Source organism: Aspergillus sydowii (assembly GCF_001890705.1).
Source record: "Aspergillus sydowii CBS 593.65 unplaced genomic scaffold ASPSYscaffold_10, whole genome shotgun sequence".
Taxonomy (NCBI): Eukaryota; Fungi; Ascomycota; class Eurotiomycetes; order Eurotiales; family Aspergillaceae; genus Aspergillus; species Aspergillus sydowii.
This window is the reverse complement of record NW_024467868.1, coordinates 505691-523942: the sequence shown is the minus strand read 5'-3', so window position 1 is coordinate 523942 and position 18252 is coordinate 505691. Positions and strand designations below refer to the sequence as shown.

Below are 18252 nucleotides of genomic sequence, written 5' to 3'. Positions count from 1 at the left end.
CGATCTCTCACCATTCCGCCGAGAGATTATGATATTTACTTGCTCATCTTCATACCTTACTCCGTACCTAACTTTGCTCGAACCTCGATCGACATTGCAAAAGGCAGAATAGGGGTTCGTGACATCCACCTCCCTACCCAACCATCGTTTCTTTGAAGGGAGGGGGAGCGTCCACTTCCCGTGCAGTGTCCACTGTCTGTTCCGGTGTCGCAAGGCCCGAGTATCTTGAACTTGAAGACGTTGACTCGGACGGGCGCCTCGAGAGTCGGGAGTCTGAGATCGCTATGCCGAAGGGTCGGGCAGGGCAGATCTCAACTCTCAAGACGGATAATTCGACAGCAACTCGGTAGATCACTGAATCTCGAAGGGTCGATAATGATATCTACCGTGTCGAAAAGTCGAGAACCTGCCTAGAAAATGTCTCGTCTGGATCATCCAACCAGGCATGGAGAATTTTGCATTTGACACCTGGAATACCTCCACTGCCTGTCTGAATGTGCAGTACGCATACGCTTCCACCCTCACCTTCAAGGTCCAAGGAAGACAGTAGACGTAGCTTGATTGTTTGTATTATTGAATAACCAATTCAACAGCCGGGAAATCCTGAATTTAGACCAACTAGATGCTTTGACGGCGCTTGAAGGGATGAAAGGACCTCGTTATAAATTTGAAATTGTGTCATGCTAAAACATTTCATTGGGCGTAGATCGAGTAAGCTGAGGTGGGATGATAGATAGATTATCCTATCGAGTTATCGACATACCTTCAGGTGAGACAAGATGGATCGATTCTCATCTTCCCTGCCTCTTATTGAAGGATTGATTGCGCACACCAGAGACAGAGTTTTGTGAAGCCAAACAATACTTGAGAATTTATACGAATACGTAAAACTGTCTACAGCCTCTTCGCATTGTTTGCCCGCAATATAATGGAAGGGGTGCGATTATTGAAAGATGCACCGCCTCAAAGTCTACGTCAAATCATTCATCATCATCGTAAGCCTCACGGTCCTCGAACTTCATAAACTCTTCTGGAGAAGCCCCGTCTCCTATGATGGTGGTCCAGGCGTCCTTCACCAGATCGATGGTGGAATCATCGAAGGCAAGGTCAAGGCTCGGCGCAGGGAACCGAATGACGTTGCCGGACACGATGTTGGCGGGACGTGCTTCACCCCCAACGGCTGCTCGTCCGAGCTGTGTGTAACGGAGGGACCATAATACTTTGGCATCCGGCTCCGCGCCGGACTGGAGGAGTTTCTCTACGGCACTTTCAATCAAGGATTGTCCTTGTTGACCCGGGATGCTGACACTACCATATAAAACACCTGTAGCACAAATATTAGCATCTCACAATGCAAAAAATTGGCGCGAGAATTTGGTAACGTCAAATGCCATGATCAGATACGTAGAGTTCTCAACAATGCAATTTCAGGCAATGTAGATAAGTTTTTAAAGAAAGTCATCACAAGAAGGGCATGATAGAAAAAAGGTAACAAAGAAATAAATGGAAACTCACTCTGGCCTGTCGGACACTCGGCAGTTTCGCTAGAGTGGACGGAGATGTAAACAGAAGGAGATTCGTCAGTAAGACCGAGCGAATCTGCCGGAAATACTACAACGGCCCCAGCAGGGATCGGGCCGCCCTCTGCCGCGACTGGGAATAGACCTTCCAAGGACGATGACACAATTGAAATCGACCGTGAGACTTTATCATAGTCACCCGCGGCTTGGCTCTCTGGGGGAAAATCCCAGTCAGATCCAACCACCCACTTAGTAGTGATGGCTTCACCGCTGAGTAATCGCAGCTGGACGCGTGAATCGTCGGCTCCGTTTTGCTCGGCTTGGCTCAATGACTCGATTCCGGAATTCAAGACATATATACCGCCGCCAACAGCAAGGGCACGACATCCGACTTGGGAAATTTCGGATCCACCACCCCATTTCACCAAAACACTCCCGAATCCTGGGCCAAAGACCCCGATCGACGACAAATGCCTTTGGATGCGCGGAACAGCGTATTGCGCTACAGTTCCCTGTGGTGGGGCTTGTGATAATGAGAGCGAGAGTAGGGGATCATAGAGCTCAGCTGGAACCTGAAACTTCGAGGTAAGGTATTCTGAAAGAGGCTTGGCTAAATCCTCGTCTACCATAGGTAATTGCTCTTCAACTGGTGACTCCCAGTTCAACTGACTTTGGCCGAGATGCCGAAGAAATCTCATGAGGGTCCTTTTTGACTTCATGCTTATAAAGTCATCTGCAAAGACATCCTCACGACTGCTAGGAACCCTGTAGAGATCCTTGTCTCTGCCAGTCGTTGGCTTATATATCCACCAACTCCCAACGGCTTGAAATTCAAGCTGACGATAGACCTTGGATGACACCAAAGTCGGCACTAGTTGAGACCGGGAGTATATAAGTTGTGGCGATAAGGATAGAGTATAAGCCCTAGAGGAAGATAATCCCGAACCAGACCCAAATTGGCCCGGTGTAAAGACGGTAGCATCCTCAAATGGAAGATGAGCCGCATCTAACTTGTAAATATCGCAGTTAGCAAGTGGACCGAATATCAACAGGAGGCAGATCTCACCTTTGTTTACCTCCGAAGCCCAGTCTTCAGCTTCTTGGAGGCTCAGGGCGGCTTCTGGGCCACCGTAATATGGATTTTTATCAACATGGAGGATCTTTTTACCTGACCGAGAAAGAGCTCTGTTTGGCATGATATTAGCCAAATGTCGAACCGTGACAGGAAGCAAACATACAAAGCTAGAAGCGACTGGAAAATGCCAGTACCAGAGATTGTCACATCCCACTGGGTCTCCTCCAGTGACTCCATTGTAGCTGGCACCTGGTTAGGGTCAGAGCTGTGCGTTAGTATCGCTTGTTGTGTAGAGTAGTTGGCGCAGCTATCATCTCGTCGGCTGGCTAAATCCTATTCGCCTTTGGAAAGTCCTGCGACTCATTTGTGGTGGCTGATGAAACCGTTTTGTCCGCGGACGAAACGCTGTGGGAGAAAAACGAAAAGAAAATCTGAGAAGCCCACTGAAGAAATACAAATGGGGTCGCGCGATCACGTGATACAACTAGCTGCAGCAGGAGGGACACAGCCGGTCCAGGTAGAGATACACAGCGAAACGGGTAGAAATACAAAGGGAAATAGAAAACAATCTTCAATGAAATACTATATGTACTATCGGCCTTTGTCAAATTAATTATGCAATGTATTAAGTAGTAGTAGTTTTGTGTCCTCAAGCTGCCATGTCCACCTATAGAGTTCAATATACGCTATCCTGAATTCGGCTAGATCGACTACTGCGGCACACTTAAATGACTTTTTCTCCCGCAGCACAGGCTCTTTCTCTTTGCACACCACTCCTGGTGCTCTGCATAGCCAGGCTGCCATTATCCCTGTCGCAGTTTGTCTTCTTCGCACAAACCTTCATTGGATTTGTCGTTTAGGAGTGGTAGATAGAATCTTGTCACTCTGTATCTGCTGCTCTGGATGGAAACATTTGATGGAAGCGGTTCGTTTGTAGTGACACATCTCTATAATAAGCTTCTATATAGCTAGACGCTCGATGGATTTCCTATCATTGAGACAGCAATCTAAGGTTAGCAGTCGCTTCGACGGTTACCCATATCGCCCCTGGCTTTGGGTTTCTAAGCTGGACTCTGTATCCTCAAGTTCCTATTCGACGCGAGTATTGTAGCCAATGCGGCCATTGTCTCGCGTCTCGCTGATAACCTAATCGTTGTCTGCCTTGTGTAAGATAAATTGACAGTAGGTGGCCGTGTTCTTGCCCGCGAAATACCGGCACCTGAATGGCAACCGTGTTGGAGCTTTGGGGCCTTTTCACTCTTCGTTGCCTTCTTCCACAATCCTGGCGCGCAGGATCTTGACCTCGTCCATCGGCCGGTCCTCGTTGTTTGTTTTTACTAACCCCATGCGCTGGATTATCCTCATCCCACTCTTCACGCGACCGAATATTGTGTGTTTCCCGTCGAGCCAGGGAGTCGGCGCCAATGTGACGAAAAACTGACTTCCATTGGTATTGGGTCCGCTATTTGCCATGCTCAATATCCCGGCTCCAGTATGTTTCAGGTCTGAGCGAATCTCGTCTTCAAATTTCTCGCCGTAGATAGAACTCCCTCCCCTCCCAGTGCCGGTAGGGTCACCAGTCTGGACCATGAAGTTGGGTATGATGCGGTGGAATATGACATTATTATAGTAACCGCGCTGTGCGAGCGTCGCGAAATTTTTGCATGTCTATGGTGATTGCCAAAGTTAACAACTTGCGCGTTGGACGCCGAGTGCTGCTGTAGATAGTGGCGACTGACCTTGGGAGCATGCGAGTTGTAGAGCTCGACAGTAAATGAGCCCTGCAGTAGGTTAGAGTCTATACAGGATTACCAACCGACAGCCTCTTACCATGCTCGTGTCAAATGTCACGTCTGTCGCCATGGTAGAGGATGCTATCGTCAGTTGTATGTGTGGAGGGGTTACGGCTGAGTTTGACCTCCGGGCCGGAAGCAGGAAGGCAGTACCTAGTCTTGGCATCAAATGTTGTTGTTACTGGACGCAATGCGACTTTTTCGTTTCATCAACAATCACCCGCGACTTCAAGAATCCTACATTCACCAACCAATACAATAGCTAGAGTCTATCTCTCGAGACTTAACCCACTCATCTGGGCTCGCCTGCCTTACAACCTGCTCTGTACTACGACCAAACTGCCAACGCATTATGGCTGAGGTCAGTCCACTCGCAGAGCTCCTGGGGCAGGCGCTGTACGAATTCACACTCATGAAACCGATGTTGCCAACTTACGGGCATGTTATTGCATCAGCCCTGTTTCTGATATATATCGGAGCTCATGCGTCACTCTCGAGGCCAAATTCAGCTGCCAAACCTCCTAAATCTGACGAAGATGCCCAGAGCGAGTCAGAAGACGAGGAAGAAGATGAAGAACGCCAAAACGACGACAATATAAAGGAAAGCCTCTCCCCCGGCGATGCTATAATGTTCCCTTTGACCGCTGGCGCTACCCTTGGTGGCCTATATCTGATAATCAAATGGAAGGGAGCTGACCTCTTGAACAAAATACTCGGGTTTTATTTCTCTCAAATAGGTATTTTCTTCTGCATGGCTTTTGTGAAAGATGCTCTCTCAGTTTTGAGGTCTTTTGTCTTTCCGCGCAAGTATAAATCCGGTGGGCGAACTTGGAAACCTAGACCGTCTGAACGCATTTTCTCAGTCGCGACCAGCTCAGGTGCTTCAAGGGCAAACGACGTGCGGCGGTCGCCCTTGCCAGGAGTATTCGGCTCAATTCCGTTACCTATATTCGTCCTGAAGGGACTCTGGGCCTGCCGCGCGGCACTGTATTGGCGTGCGAAGCTTCGTGTTCATATGCATCGCATTATCCATTTCGAATCCTTATTGAGTGCCATGGATATCCTAAGTGCCATGTTATCTTTACCAGCAGTGGCCTACTTCGCGTTCGTCTCGAAACCATGGTGGTTAACCAACTTTCTCGGATTTTCTTTCTGCTATGGTAGTTTGCAGTTGATGTCACCATCTACCTTTGTCACCGGCTCTCTCATTCTGAGCTCGCTTTTCTTTTACGATATCTACTTTGTTTACTTCACACCTTTGATGGTTACAGTCGCAACGAAACTCGACGTTCCAGTCAAACTCTTGTTTCCTCGTCCGTCAGATCCTACTGACCCCGCTGGTGCTGTTTCTCTGTCGATGTTGGGATTAGGCGACATTGTCATCCCTGGCATGATGATGGGATTGGCCTTACGATTCGATCTTTATCTTTACTACAAGGCGAAGGGCGTCTTGAAATCACGGTTAGAGAGCGAAGACTCAGGTGTCATCAAGCCGACCTATCAGTCAGCCACAGGAGGATGGGGAGAGCGCTTCTGGGCACCAGAAGCCCGTTCAAGCGAATCTGAATTGGAGCCCCCTTATCGCGATGCCCGCTCCTTTCCTAAGACGTACTTCAAGGCCAGCATTGTTGGGTACGCGCTTGGAATGATCTCAACTCTTGCTGTTATGCATATTTTTAGCCACGCACAGCCGGCTCTCTTGTACCTGGTTCCAGGAGTAGTGCTCTCATTATGGGGAACTGCCTTGGTTAAAGGTCAAGTTCGCGAAATGTGGGAATTTGACGATGGTAAAGATGAAGATGAAGATGAAGACGCTAGCAAGAAGAATAGCGAAAGCCGGGGCCTCTTCGCTCGCATATTTTCCAGCTCCGATAACGGCAACAAATCCAAGACTACCGACAAAGTGTCTGACAAAAAGGATAACACCTCTGAGACCCCAGAGAGGAAAGCTGATAAGACTGAGACGAGATCCGAAACCAATGACAAGCAAAAGCCGCAGTCAGATGGCAGCAATGAAAACTCCAAGACCTTGGATCTATTTTCAGTCTCAATCTTTGTCCCTCGCAAGGCAGGGTCACAGAAATCCGAATCGAAAGGTACCGCTGAGTCTATTCCCGACGATGAACTTAGTTACGTTGGCGTCAATAAACAGGACAACGAGCCCCCTACCAAAAGGCGACGGCGGAGTCCTAGGATAGCAGCATCACCTGATAAATGAGATTAGGATGTGACGCAGTTTGGACAGCAGAGGATGGCATTCGACGGTCTCTACTGGAGTTTCTAGACAAATAAATTTGTGCGAATGTACACATGAGTTCTGTGTGCATATTAATGGTAGTATTGACCATATTGAATGTGAAAATGCTGCAAATGTTTTTTTTTTTTCTTCTTCTTTCTTTTTCAATTTTTTTAACATCGCCCAAGAATTTGGTTGATATCCTCCCACCTCCGAGCAGATATGTCCATTAACTCCTTCAACTCTTTCCTATCAACCGAGAGTCCGCCGTTCTTTTCCATCTTTACGATGGTAACCTTGCCGTTTTCTGGGGTTTTATCAACAACAAAACTCACTCTTTCAGCAGCTAACCCTTCCTCGTAACCGTCAGGGTCAGCCAGAATCCATCTCCTTTGAATACCTTTCCTGTCACTCTCCGCTAATTTCCTCTCCTCTTCCGCGTCGGGTATGATAACCGCTCTCCAACCAGCTGCTGCATCTGCCTCGAAGACACCAAAGGAGCTAGCAATAGGTAGACCCCGCAGCGATAGCTTGCGAGCTTCGGAAACAAGATCCGAGCACACCACTGTTTCACTATCAACGTCCCACCATGCGCGCGGCAATTTCGTATCACGAAGAGCGGCCAGAACAGCTGTCCAAGCTGCGTCGAATGGGTTCCCTGCCAGGGAAATAATCATGACATCTATGTAGAGGACCCAGAACGCCTTAATCTCACGCGCCTGCAGTGTCTCCTCGCCTGACTGCTTTTCAACGTCCACATGCATCTGTTCGTCCTCGTTATGACGTTCCAGATCTTCTGGTCCTAGATTTGGTCGATCGTACCATATTTGCAGATCCTCGGGGCAGACTAGGCGGGAGCTGTGCAGTAATGAGAGAATCTGATGCGATAGAGACTGGGTTAGAGCGGCAGGAGGTGCGCCAGGTGTGAACCCTGGCGCGCATCCAGTGCTCAAAGAAAGGTTGGGCACGAGTAAACTAAAGTCTTCGATGTACGAATTCTCCTCCTCTTCGTCTTCCTTTGACCCATCTTCACGATCTTCACCAGGCTTGTCAGCTGGGTTTGTCAATTTCCGTCGTTTGTTTGAGTCAGAGGACGACGAGTGCGAGACACTCCATGAGGCAATATCTTCCGTATGTAGGATCTCCGCTTTCACACCGCACACGGCCGTAGTGTCGCCTAGTCGCACCACGGCGCTTCCATTTGTGTGTGTTAGCGAGCCTGTGTTTGCAGATGTGACACGGAACTGTGAAGGAGCACGGCCATTGGCTCGGATTGAGGGCTGTTGGCTCGATGTCGGGGGTGAGAGGTGAGCGAGAAGGTAGGCATGTGGTTGAAGTCGGGCGAACTGGGAGGGCGGGAGCGCGAGAGATGGCGGCGCGGACTGTGGCGCTGACGCTGCAGTGGTTGATGCCATCCTGTTAAAATGGGAAGTTCCAAGATGCTGGATTCTGATTTCCCAATAATCCGCTCAATGTTAGTTGTTTTGGTATTTTTGCTGAGACAAAGAAAACCTATTTTATGCGGCAGAATAATGTCATGCGCCAAGGCGGTGAGAATTATATACAACAAGGGACCGGGCACAAAGAACGGCCCCCGTCTGCATAAACTCTCTCATCCAGATCTCCGCCCACATAAGTCATGTACCTTCTTGGTCTGCTTTGAGCCATGAACAGGGATTTTACTTGATCCGGTCTAGCTATTATTTTATCCATTTGGCTCACGACCTCGAGTCAGGTATTCTACTCATTCGGTAGCCGAATTCAAAACCCGCACATACTTGCTTCGCAGCAGCTTTTACTGTCCCTGAAAAGGCTAGGCGAATTCCTGCCTCGACGGACGAGGTAGACAAACTGTTGAATTTGGCGGCGTCCGATCCAAATATCAATACGGGCCCACTACGAAAGTCAATTCGTCTGAAGGTGCATTGAAGATTGAATTTACCGAAGAGGCACGCGAGTACAGGATACGGTCCCAATGTGGAGGAAAGTGATTTGGGTTCCACTGACAAGTGCTCTCTCGAATCGACCATACCTGATTTGTTAATTTCTGACGAGTGCAGAAGTCATTTTAAATTTCATGGTTCCAGCAAATCTATATATAAATACGAGAAGGTGTCGATCCGACGAACCGCGAGACACCTCCTTGTCATCTCTGTTCATAGTTTGGAAACAAACCAAACAGCACCAGAAGCCAAGTTGTGTTTCCAGCTTTCTGTAACTAACGGCGTCAATGCTGAAGTCCTTTATGGCATTTAACGGTCCCTGTTTATGCCTCATGTTCCTCGATAAAATTGCATACTTCTGCGGCACTCGGCACTCCGTGGAGCGACGGTTAGTTCTTCTGCGAACCAGTCTTTCACCCAGCTTCCTTCTCTCCCAGTCCTAAGGAGTTTTATTCAAAGATCACCATTATGCCCACCCTCCAAAAAGGCGTATGGTCGATGCTAGTGGCCTGACTAAGTGGAGGATTCCAAATTGTCCCTTCCAACGAGCGGACCTTGATTTCCCCATTCCTCCCGTCAATGCATAAAGATGCTTCCGTCGCCTGAGGAGCCGTGTTTGATGTGATGCGAGTGGCGTTCTGATGACCCTTAGCCTCGTATTTGCCCACTGGAATGATGTGCTTGGACACTATCAAAACTGAGTATCCTTCCCCCGCCTCCTGACCTTGAGGACGCCAGAGGCCCTTATCTGTGCTATTTTAATAAAATATCGCTATTGTTCCTTTCACTCCACGTGTTGTGCAGAGAAGAAGAATTTCTTGGCACGTGTGCGAGTACTCATATGTTTGCAGTGTCTGTTCATGTTCCAGAAGTAACAGCCAGGAGCGCACTGAAGGAATGACAAACTATGATGGTCGCGTTTGGCGAAGGTCGACAGAGAAGCTGGGAACTATCCATCAATGCTGCCTTGAATGATACTTCTGCACCCTCAAGCTTGGGACTATCGACTGAAACTGATGTTATCTCTCCATTAACCCCTGTCGTTCGTCGTGAACCGTTTTCCACGCCAGGCACGTATGGTACAACAGCTCGCCAAAGGGGAGACAGTTTTCCAAGCACAGTCGGTGATATCTCCCCTCTAGACTCCAGCGAATCGTGGAACGATGGCCTCTGGAGCGACGCTACAACTGCTGGCGCGGTGCTTTCTCTGCTTCATAAGGAACCGCCGGACTCACTATCCAGAACTGCTCACATCGGCGAGCAAACTCGACGCATCTCACGCATAACATGCTCCGTATGCCTCGAGACCCTCGAACCCGACCGTTATCCAGAAACGCCGATAGCTGCTGGATGTGACCATACATCGATATCTGGTACACATCTGTGCGCTATTTGTTTGAGCCGCAGTCTTGACACACAGTTCTCTATATCACGATCGGCGCTGTTAGCCTGCCCCCTCTGCCATGCACAACTATCTGACGAAGAGGTCGAACGGTGGGCAAGCACGCCAACATTTCTTGCCTATGATATGGCTCGGACCTGGCGGATACTGGAGCAGGATGTGGAATTTGTCACGTGTATCAACCCAGACTGTAGCTCTGGACAGCTGCATGCTGGTGGGCTGGAGAATCCCGTCGTCGTCTGTCGGGCGTGTGGCACGCGGACATGCTTCAACCATCGTACTGCGCCCTGGCACGACGGCTTGACCTGTGCACAGTACGAGATTCGTTCAGCCAACTCTCCGACTGCAATAAACGACAACTGGACAGCAAGGCCAGTGGACGTACAGAGAGTGGGCAATGCAAGGCAAGAGCAACCCGTATCTGACGAGATTCTAAGTCGAAGGACCATCCAGGAAACTACCCGTGCGTGTCCCGAATGTCACGCTGCAACGGAAAGGGCAGGGGGTTGCAAACACATGCGATGTATGTATTCTCTCTCTGAAACACGGTCAGCATCTTCTGCAAATGGGGTAATAATTTCTTAATAGGCGGAATGTGTCTGCGGGAATGGTGCTGGGAGTGTGGCATGTATTGGCAACATGGGCACCTCGGCGTTAATTGTTTTACATCGTATATAGCGAATGAGCAATGATAGCGACTCAGTTTTTAGGCAGATGCCGATGTGAGCGAAGCATTTCAGTTTTCAGCCTTGTTGAGAAAAGCCTTGAATGCTTTAATTTGTAGTTATGAATAGTCCTGGTTATGAAGGTTATCATGACTATACAAGTGGACGTGGCCTGGGGGTTTCTGCGCGTATATCAGTCGTATGCCCAATATAGACCGAATATAGAATCTCTCGACAATCGACATGTCGTCGGTCCAGTACCAGGCTGCGAATAGGGCTTCTCTTTCTTGGTCAAGTGAAGTCAGGTGATAGCATGGGCTGGATCAACCAGCCGGTACAGGCAAAAGCTCTCGGTTAGTACTCAATATTATTTGAAATGATGCACCACGTCCCGGAACTCGGAACAGATATCGCGGTGAAGGCACAATAATGAAATCAACTCGTCGAATCATAAATCTCGAAGATGCTGCATCACTCAGCACTCACAAATCATTACACCCGTTTCAAGACAGGGAACTGCCTATCGCACAGAGTGAGCGAGTAGGAGAGTCGGGCTTGCCGCCGACCCCATGGAGCAACCGCCAATCACGCCGCCACGACGGCTTCTGAGAGTGACGAGCGCCCAGGCTGGCGCATTAGTGGGGGATCGAGCTGCAGATTGGCACGCCCACGCGATCGATGGTTGGCTGCGGCCCGAGCAGGAACCCGTACAACCAATCTATTCCTCGCCGCTGGAGATCTCCCTCCTGCCAAATGCAAGCATAAGCCTGTCCAGAGGGTCAACGAAGCGTTGCGCCGAACTGTGAACTCCCCGCATGAGCAATGTGACAACCAATCAGTCCTTATCGATTCGACCCTGCCACGGAGTTCATCATGGCTGGCGCCCAGGGTGCTGAGGGTAAGCTCAGATTTTGGCTGGCTTTCCCCTCCTCTGACCATGCGGCCTTTTCAACCCTCGGCCTCCCACAGAAGTTATAGCCATTTTATTTACTCCTCCTGAGTCGATCATATCCAATTTCTCTTGTACATACATACAGGGCCCTGACCGCCGCTTGAGACAAAGAATCTTACATACTGTCAAGAGCACCAAGCAATTCAAGTGATGGTCGCCAACGGACGCTCGACTCAATGATTTGAGTGAGAGCCGGGGGGAAAACGACGATCGTTAGTTGTTCTTCACTCTAATATTTAGTTCCGAAGCTGGTCTTCCGGAGCGCACCCTTCAGCTGGTATCTCGCCAAGGTCGAAACACCAAACGATCGAATTTGTGATTCGAGACAATACGCCGCGGCAATCATGTCCTCTTGGGATCGAGTAGCTTCTCTGGTGAAGCGCATTAAATTCCCTACCGACGCCCCTTACGATGATGCTATACTCGCTGAACGCCAACGAGACTCGTGGACCGAAGCTGGGAAGTATGGGAGAGGCTGGATATATTTCTCGCTGGTGCTCCTAGCTGTGACGACGACAATTCGATTTTACCATACCTGGAGTGATCGGATTCGAATCGCTGTATACAAGGAGAAACCGCAGGCAGGATTCAAATCGCCTCAGGATGAATATGAGCTCCCAAGCGCCGCCACCGATAGCTCGACTACGCTTTTTTTCCCGCCTCCAGATACTGTCCACAATAAAAAGCGGCAGGCGTCGTCTACTTCAACCATTTCTCCACTGAATAAGGTCATCGCACTCGCGCGCTGGGTTTTTTATCGATCGCTTCCAGAGATTCGAGTAGGGAGATACCGAATTATCTTCCCATCGCTTGGTGCTTCGGTGATAATCCTTGCGGCATCAATATTTGTTACACTATATACCTTCATCCCGCAGCCGTTCTACTACTCGACTATCAGGGTTGGATCTCCGCCTCTGGCTATCCGTGCGGGAATGCTGGCAGTCGCAATGGTTCCCTGGATTGTGGCCATGAGTACAAGAGCGAATTTTATCAGTATGTTGACTGGCATCGGCCATGAGAGATTGAATGTCCTTCATCGCTGGGCTGGCTATATTTGCCTATTCCTGAGCCTGATCCATACGATTCCTTTCTACGTCACTCCCGTCTGGGAAGATGGGCTTGCCCTGTCAGTATATCAAATGTATCTCCAGCCGCGGAACATATACGTTTATGGAACTGGAGTGGCGGCACTCGTGCCTCTTGCATTTCTGTGTGTTCACTCGCTACCAATTGTGAGGGACTGGATGTATGAGCTGTTCTTGAAACTTCACCTCCCTGTGTCCATCATCTTCGTCGCGATGCTTTTCTGGCACACGAGAAACTTTCTATCCTCGTGGGCTTACTTGTGGTCTACAATTGCAATCTTCCTTCTTTCATACGTTGTGAGATTGTTTTACCTCAACTGGACCAATCCTCTGCGATTATCGTTCATGATCGGAGAAGATTCCGCGGTCACAATTTTACCACAGAACGCCATTAAAGTTACGGTTCCGACCCAGGTTAGGTGGAGTCCTGGACAGTACGTGTACCTACGTATGCCCGGAGTTGCGTTCTTCCAGAACCATCCTTTCACCATCGCCTCTCTTTGCAGCGGCGATTTGCCGTCCGCATATGGCGAGGAATATCGCGACCTGGCCCTTGTATTTAGGCCTTTTCGTGGCTTCACGCGGAGTGTGCTGCGCAAAAGTGCCGAGTATGGCCCGTTCAAAACATGGACTGCCTTCCTTGAAGGGCCCTATGGAGGTATGCGGCGACAGATGGCAGCTTTCGACGACGTAATCTTCTTTGCCGGCGGCAGTGGCATCACAGCAATTGCTAGCCACCTACTCGACCTGATTAAGAAGATGCGCGAGGGCAAGGCTGTCACGAGATCAGTTCGAGTTATCTGGGCTTTAAGAGATCCAGAGGCCATTGACTGGTTCAAAGAAGAGTTGCGTATCTGCAGAGATCACGCACCTTTCAATACAGTGCACTGTTACTTCTTCCTGACGGGGCCCAAGGATGATCATGGTAATCCATTTCAGGTGCAAGACCAACAGCTCTACCGCGACATGGTGCAGGAGAAAATCTACGATACGCTACAAGATATCGAGAAGCGCAGCTCAGCATACATCCGCGAGGAAGCTGCTGGAGACGAGGAGCGAGAGAAGGAATTGCGTCGAGAAAATGAAGACACTCTCACTGCTCTCCCACGCGCCTACACCGCGAACTTGCCGCGGTCTTCAAACTACCAACCCCCTATGCAGAACACCGGGTTTTCACCATACCAATCTCCGTACCAAACTCCTCACCAAACACCATATCAGTCTCCCTATCAGACCCAACAACCTCAGTTCCAACAATACATACACCAACCCCAGCAATTCGCTTCCATATCGCCTGAAACCCCCACGAACGTCCCCTTCGACTTTGGCTTTGGTCAGGATTCAACCCAGTTCCAACAGCAGACGCCAACAAAGGAACAACCGCAACTCACAATTCAAACCATCCCATCCGCGCCGGCTCGAGCCAATTCACGTTTCGCATCTCTACCTCTGCAAAAACGTAATGGATGGAAAATCGAGTACATGCGTCCAGACATTCCTAAGATGCTCAACGATTTCTCCAAGACATTTGGTCGTCGGACTTGTGTCTATGTCTGCGGCCCCCCCAGTTTGCGAATGGATGTTTCGGATGCGGTCGCAAGATTGCAGTCTTTGGTCCTCTCAGATTCCTCCAAGGATGAAATATTCCTGCACGCCGAGAACTATAATATCTAAACAATCTGACCTATCTCTACTTGACACTAGGCATGTTCATTATTGTCTCTTGTCCACTTTACATTTTATTGGGAGCTTGATACCATGGTGTTTTGGGGTTTGATTACCTGGCTTGTTTTTCGATTTTGAAGGTTTACGGTGATAATACTGCGACTAATTTAAATCTGAAAGGAATGACTAGTTATATATAACAGATTATATTTCACTCTTAGCCCTCGAGTGTGACAGTGAACAGTGAAAATAGAGATGCTCTAAACAATGGGAGGTCTGACAAACAAAAAGGGTATCCTGAACGACGACGCAAAGAAAATGGAGCGAGCAGAGAGGCGAAGTAATTAATACAAGACTGGGAAGACAAGACGCATTCAGTGTATAACATTAGTCAATGCCTCTGCGGCTCTTCATCGGCCTTTCGCTTCCTTCTTGCGGATTCATTCACATCTAAGAACGTAGACTCTGTAAACGAATGCACCCCGAGTTCTTCGGGTTCGAGTTCGTCCTCTGCCTCGACCTTTTCCCAATCATCATCTGCGTCCGGTGAGATTTTTCTGTCAGTCTCCGTTTGTACCGCCGGGGGTTGTGCAAGAAATTCGGTGGCTCGACTGTCACTGGCGTGGTCCCGCTGGAGCTCTAATTTGACAATCCGCGCGCCCGAAGGTTTCAGGCGGCGATAGTAATTCTCAACTATCCCTTCCTCCACCTGAAATCCACGTGAGATGTACCAGTTGAGACCGTCCTCGTTTGCCTCGTGCACATGAGCTGTGACAGCGCGGATGTTGTAATGTTTCACAAGGTCTGACAATTTGTACCCCAATTTCGGGGACGCGCTGGGGCTAGAGAATAACAGCGAATTAAGCAGAGAAGCCGCCACTCCGTAGCCACGATACGGAGAGAGTAGGTGCAGTGTCTGAATGTACAGATTTGTCGGTTCCTGTTTCTTGCCTGACTGGGAAGGAGCTTCAGAGGAGCTCGTTGGGAGTCTCTCCAGTCGACATCGGATGCCGCCAATCACTTTGTCAGTCCCTGATGTAGGTGACTGGGTGGGCGCCGGCGCCGGCGCGGCGGCTACCGGGTGATCATGATATATGGCCACGCGCGAGACAGACGCGATCACGGGATCCGTGACAGTAGCGGTGTAGAAAGAATTCGGGTAGCGGATGGGCAAGAGAAGGCCGGTAATGCGAGATAGTGACTGAATATGAGCCGTGCTCACTGGTTCTACTGTGACATGCTCGTGCGGAGTAGAATAGCCAGGCTGAATGGGATGAGGGTACGCCGGAGGCTGGAACGAAGGGTCTTTGGAGGTTGGCGGCTTCAGTTTTGCGGCTATATTGACAGCTGAGGGCACTGACGGCGCTGGATTCGGAGAAGCCACTATTGGCGGAGGGTACTTTGGAGGCTTGCCATGGATGCTTTGCGACGATGGCGGGGACGAGGAGTGCTGAGGGAGCGGGGGAGAAGCGGAGGAGGGCCGCTTAGCCTGGTGGGCTTTGGCAAAGAACTGGTATGCCATAAAAGAGGTGACTCGCTCAGGAGTCAGTAAGCCAGGCGGTCTTCGAGCAAACCTAACAGATAAAGCGAGAGAATAGGGTAACGACAGAAGACTTGCTACTAGCCTACTACCAATCCGGCGAGACAAGTCCGGCAGCGGAGCAGCGTGGAGGACGCGACAAAGGCGGAGATGGCGATAAGATAAGATCTGGCGGCAGAATGAATAAGGTGGAAACCTGAGGCCGACACAGCCAGCGGCTCTTCACCACTCTTCAGTTCACGACTGTCCTTCAGCAGCACCGTTCCCACGCGCCTCCCAATCCGGATAAAATTTTTTCTTGGGTTCCTACTCTAAACGCGGACTCTCTTCTATATATATACAATACAGCCATATCTTGTGGTTGATTGGTGTGGGCAGGTAAGCCTCGGTGGTGCTGTTGTCATGCGAACATTAACACTCACTCCCTTGGGCTGCCTTTCCAGTGTTACTGACCACAATAGTTTCCACCATTCAAAAACCTATAGATGAATGGACTATAATCAGTGTTATTTCTCTGTGTTATTCGTCGAGCCGGCGCCTCTCCATTGATTCCCGACGCCCCTTTGTCCCTTTCCGACATACGCTCCAACTGCGATCATATAACACCTAGCTGTGTCCTCATCCCTATCGTCGCAATCCTTCCGATCTCTGGAGGCATCGTTTTTATGCTTCCTTTTTTTCCACTTCGACGCATTTACTTGCACACCGTACATGGAGCTACGACTTTAAGTTCGAGATTTCTTTGCAGCTGGGCTTCCGCTTGTTATCCAGTTCTCCAGTGCTAGGGTTTTAGAGATACGTTCGGAAGTTGAATACAAAGGTTAGTCTGATTATGCGTTGCTTTACGGTTCTAGAGTGCGTCGGAGACTCGCGCCGTGGGTTTGGTACTTCATAGACAAGCGCTACCGGCTTTGACATATGGATTTTTAGCCAATTACCAGCCGAGTCTCCTTAAACAGCACCTTTCCGTTGGATGTTTAGGAGAGTGCTCAAACTTTTAACATCTTGTGAATCTAGGAGAGCTTCAGCCATGAGCGAACAAAACGGCACAGACGGGGAAAGCACCTTCCCATCCGGAACAATTGCGAAATTGGTGAGCTCGAGATTCCCTATACGCTCCGTTAAACAATGTGCTAATCGTCTAGACTTGCGACGTTCTGAATGACACTTTTTATAATATCATTCATGACATAGTTGCGAAAGCCCATCGTGAAGAAAAGGTGGCCCGGATGCGCTCCGCGGTAGTCGTTGCAAGGCAAAAAGGCGAAGAAGAAGCAGCTAGACGCCGTGAAGAAGCTGGAACCAAACCTGCTGCCCCAGCGAAACCAGGTGACCAGGACTTGGAAGAGTTCAAGGACATTCGCATTGAGACCGATGCAGCGGTGTTTGATGAAGGCAAGGTCTACCTCAAGGGAAACCCACTTCATACAACGAAAGAGATAATTTGTCCTGATTGTCGATTGCCTCGTCTTTTATACCCAGTGACTGGGATAGGAGCCCGACCTCCGCCAGATCCCTACAGGGAGTACTGTCAGAAGCAACCGTTGATTAACAAACCTGGTCATGACGTCCATGGAAACCCATTTGCAACTGACAAGTTGAATCCGAAGAAAAAGAAACAGACGAACACATCAAATACACCTGCTTCGAGTCCTCCCACAACACCCGATAGCTCCTTCAAACAAGCAGCGCCGGAGAAAGTGTCATTCCCGACAGTGAAATGCCCAAATTGCCCGCGCTACTTCGTTGTTACACGAGTTGCACAGCATTTGGATAGATGCCTGGGTCTTTCTGGTAGACAAGTCAACAGGAACAAGACGCCACAGGACAATGGCACCAGCACCCCGACCTCCGTTCCGATAAAGCGACCATTGGATGACGATACCCCCACAACGCTGCCAAAGAAGAAAAAGTTGGGTGCTCCAAAGAAGTTATCTGGGAAGAAGCCACCGCCCCCTTCGAAGTTAAAGAACGGTATCACGCCTGATATGGCATCTTCTGGAGGCAGCGAAATCAAGACTGAAACAAACGGAGATGCATAATTGATATTCTCTAACAATCCCTTCCCTTTCGGACATGCAGGTGTGTCTGTATTGGAGCGAACATATTATTTCCTAACTTAATGATCTCTACGTACATATTTTCCGGCATCGCAGGCGTCAACGGGACTACACATCATGTTTAAAAGTCTGGACATCATGACGTGACATTTACATTTCCTTGTTTACTCAGGCTTCATGGGTCTTTTGTTCTTGATTTTGGGAATAGATGATTATGTAGTTGAATGAATGTACAATAGCCTGAATGATGGATTTCAGGTTCCCAGTCTGGCAGTCGCTTTTATAAACATGGAAGGTTGCTTTTCGATCATACCGG

At 49.4% G+C, this 18252-nt stretch overlaps 8 protein-coding genes across 8 annotated transcripts; 4 read left to right on the top strand and 4 right to left on the bottom strand.

The window, feature by feature from the left end:
* Window positions 1–980: 980 nt before the first annotated feature.
* Window positions 981–2832, bottom strand: ASPSYDRAFT_92209 (putative Rab geranylgeranyl transferase escort protein; the record flags this gene model as incomplete). The annotated part of the gene is made up of 4 exons (XM_040852632.1): window positions 981–1324; window positions 1516–2526; window positions 2587–2705; window positions 2759–2832. 4 exons carry the CDS (start codon window positions 2830–2832, stop codon window positions 981–983), a joined length of 1548 nt encoding a protein of 515 aa, XP_040699820.1.
* A 1017-nt stretch (window positions 2833–3849) lies between these two features.
* cyp1 (putative peptidyl prolyl cis-trans isomerase (CypC)) lies at window positions 3850–4458 on the bottom strand (the record flags this gene model as incomplete). The annotated part of the gene is made up of 3 exons (XM_040845175.1): window positions 3850–4263; window positions 4335–4376; window positions 4426–4458. 3 exons carry the CDS (start codon window positions 4456–4458, stop codon window positions 3850–3852), a joined length of 489 nt encoding a protein of 162 aa, XP_040699819.1.
* A 282-nt stretch (window positions 4459–4740) lies between these two features.
* Window positions 4741–6606, top strand: ASPSYDRAFT_157006 (aspartic endopeptidase; the record flags this gene model as incomplete). Its single annotated transcript, XM_040842611.1, has 1 exon — window positions 4741–6606. The coding sequence occupies one exon, from the start codon at window positions 4741–4743 to the stop codon at window positions 6604–6606; it is 1866 nt and encodes a 621-aa protein (XP_040699818.1).
* A 191-nt stretch (window positions 6607–6797) lies between these two features.
* Window positions 6798–8039, bottom strand: ASPSYDRAFT_60142 (3' exoribonuclease family protein; the record flags this gene model as incomplete). Its single annotated transcript, XM_040849805.1, has 1 exon — window positions 6798–8039. The coding sequence occupies one exon, from the start codon at window positions 8037–8039 to the stop codon at window positions 6798–6800; it is 1242 nt and encodes a 413-aa protein (XP_040699817.1).
* A 1149-nt stretch (window positions 8040–9188) lies between these two features.
* On the top strand, window positions 9189–10862 carry ASPSYDRAFT_397450 (BRcat and Rcat domain-containing protein). The gene is made up of 2 exons (XM_040845957.1): window positions 9189–10492; window positions 10558–10862. The coding sequence occupies exons 1-2, from the start codon at window positions 9475–9477 to the stop codon at window positions 10659–10661; spliced, it is 1122 nt and encodes a 373-aa protein (XP_040699816.1). The 5' UTR covers window positions 9189–9474; the 3' UTR covers window positions 10662–10862.
* A 1068-nt stretch (window positions 10863–11930) lies between these two features.
* Window positions 11931–14345, top strand: ASPSYDRAFT_92204 (putative metalloreductase transmembrane component; the record flags this gene model as incomplete). Its single annotated transcript, XM_040852630.1, has 1 exon — window positions 11931–14345. The coding sequence occupies one exon, from the start codon at window positions 11931–11933 to the stop codon at window positions 14343–14345; it is 2415 nt and encodes an 804-aa protein (XP_040699815.1).
* A 397-nt stretch (window positions 14346–14742) lies between these two features.
* Window positions 14743–15657, bottom strand: ASPSYDRAFT_97118 (uncharacterized protein; the record flags this gene model as incomplete). The annotated part of the gene is made up of 1 exon (XM_040853229.1): window positions 14743–15657. A coding segment is annotated over one exon (915 nt), but the record flags the coding sequence as incomplete, so codon positions are not given.
* Window positions 15658–16906: 1249 nt separating this feature from the next.
* On the top strand, window positions 16907–17918 carry ASPSYDRAFT_157151 (SGF11 family protein; the record flags this gene model as incomplete). Its single annotated transcript, XM_040842621.1, has 2 exons — window positions 16907–16969; window positions 17022–17918. 2 exons carry the CDS (start codon window positions 16907–16909, stop codon window positions 17916–17918), a joined length of 960 nt encoding a protein of 319 aa, XP_040699813.1.
* Window positions 17919–18252: the final 334 nt, after the last annotated feature.

What these genes read in the sequence shown, in the direction of transcription:
- ASPSYDRAFT_397450 (XM_040845957.1), top strand. Translation starts at nt 9,475, where the DNA reads ATGATGGTCGCGTTTGGCGAAGGTCGACAGAGAAGCTGGGAACTATCC. An exon ending in GGGTTGCAAACACATGCGAT is followed by an intron (nt 10,493 to 10,557) that starts GTATGTATTCTC and finishes ATTTCTTAATAG; the next exon opens with GCGGAATGTGTCTGCGGGAA.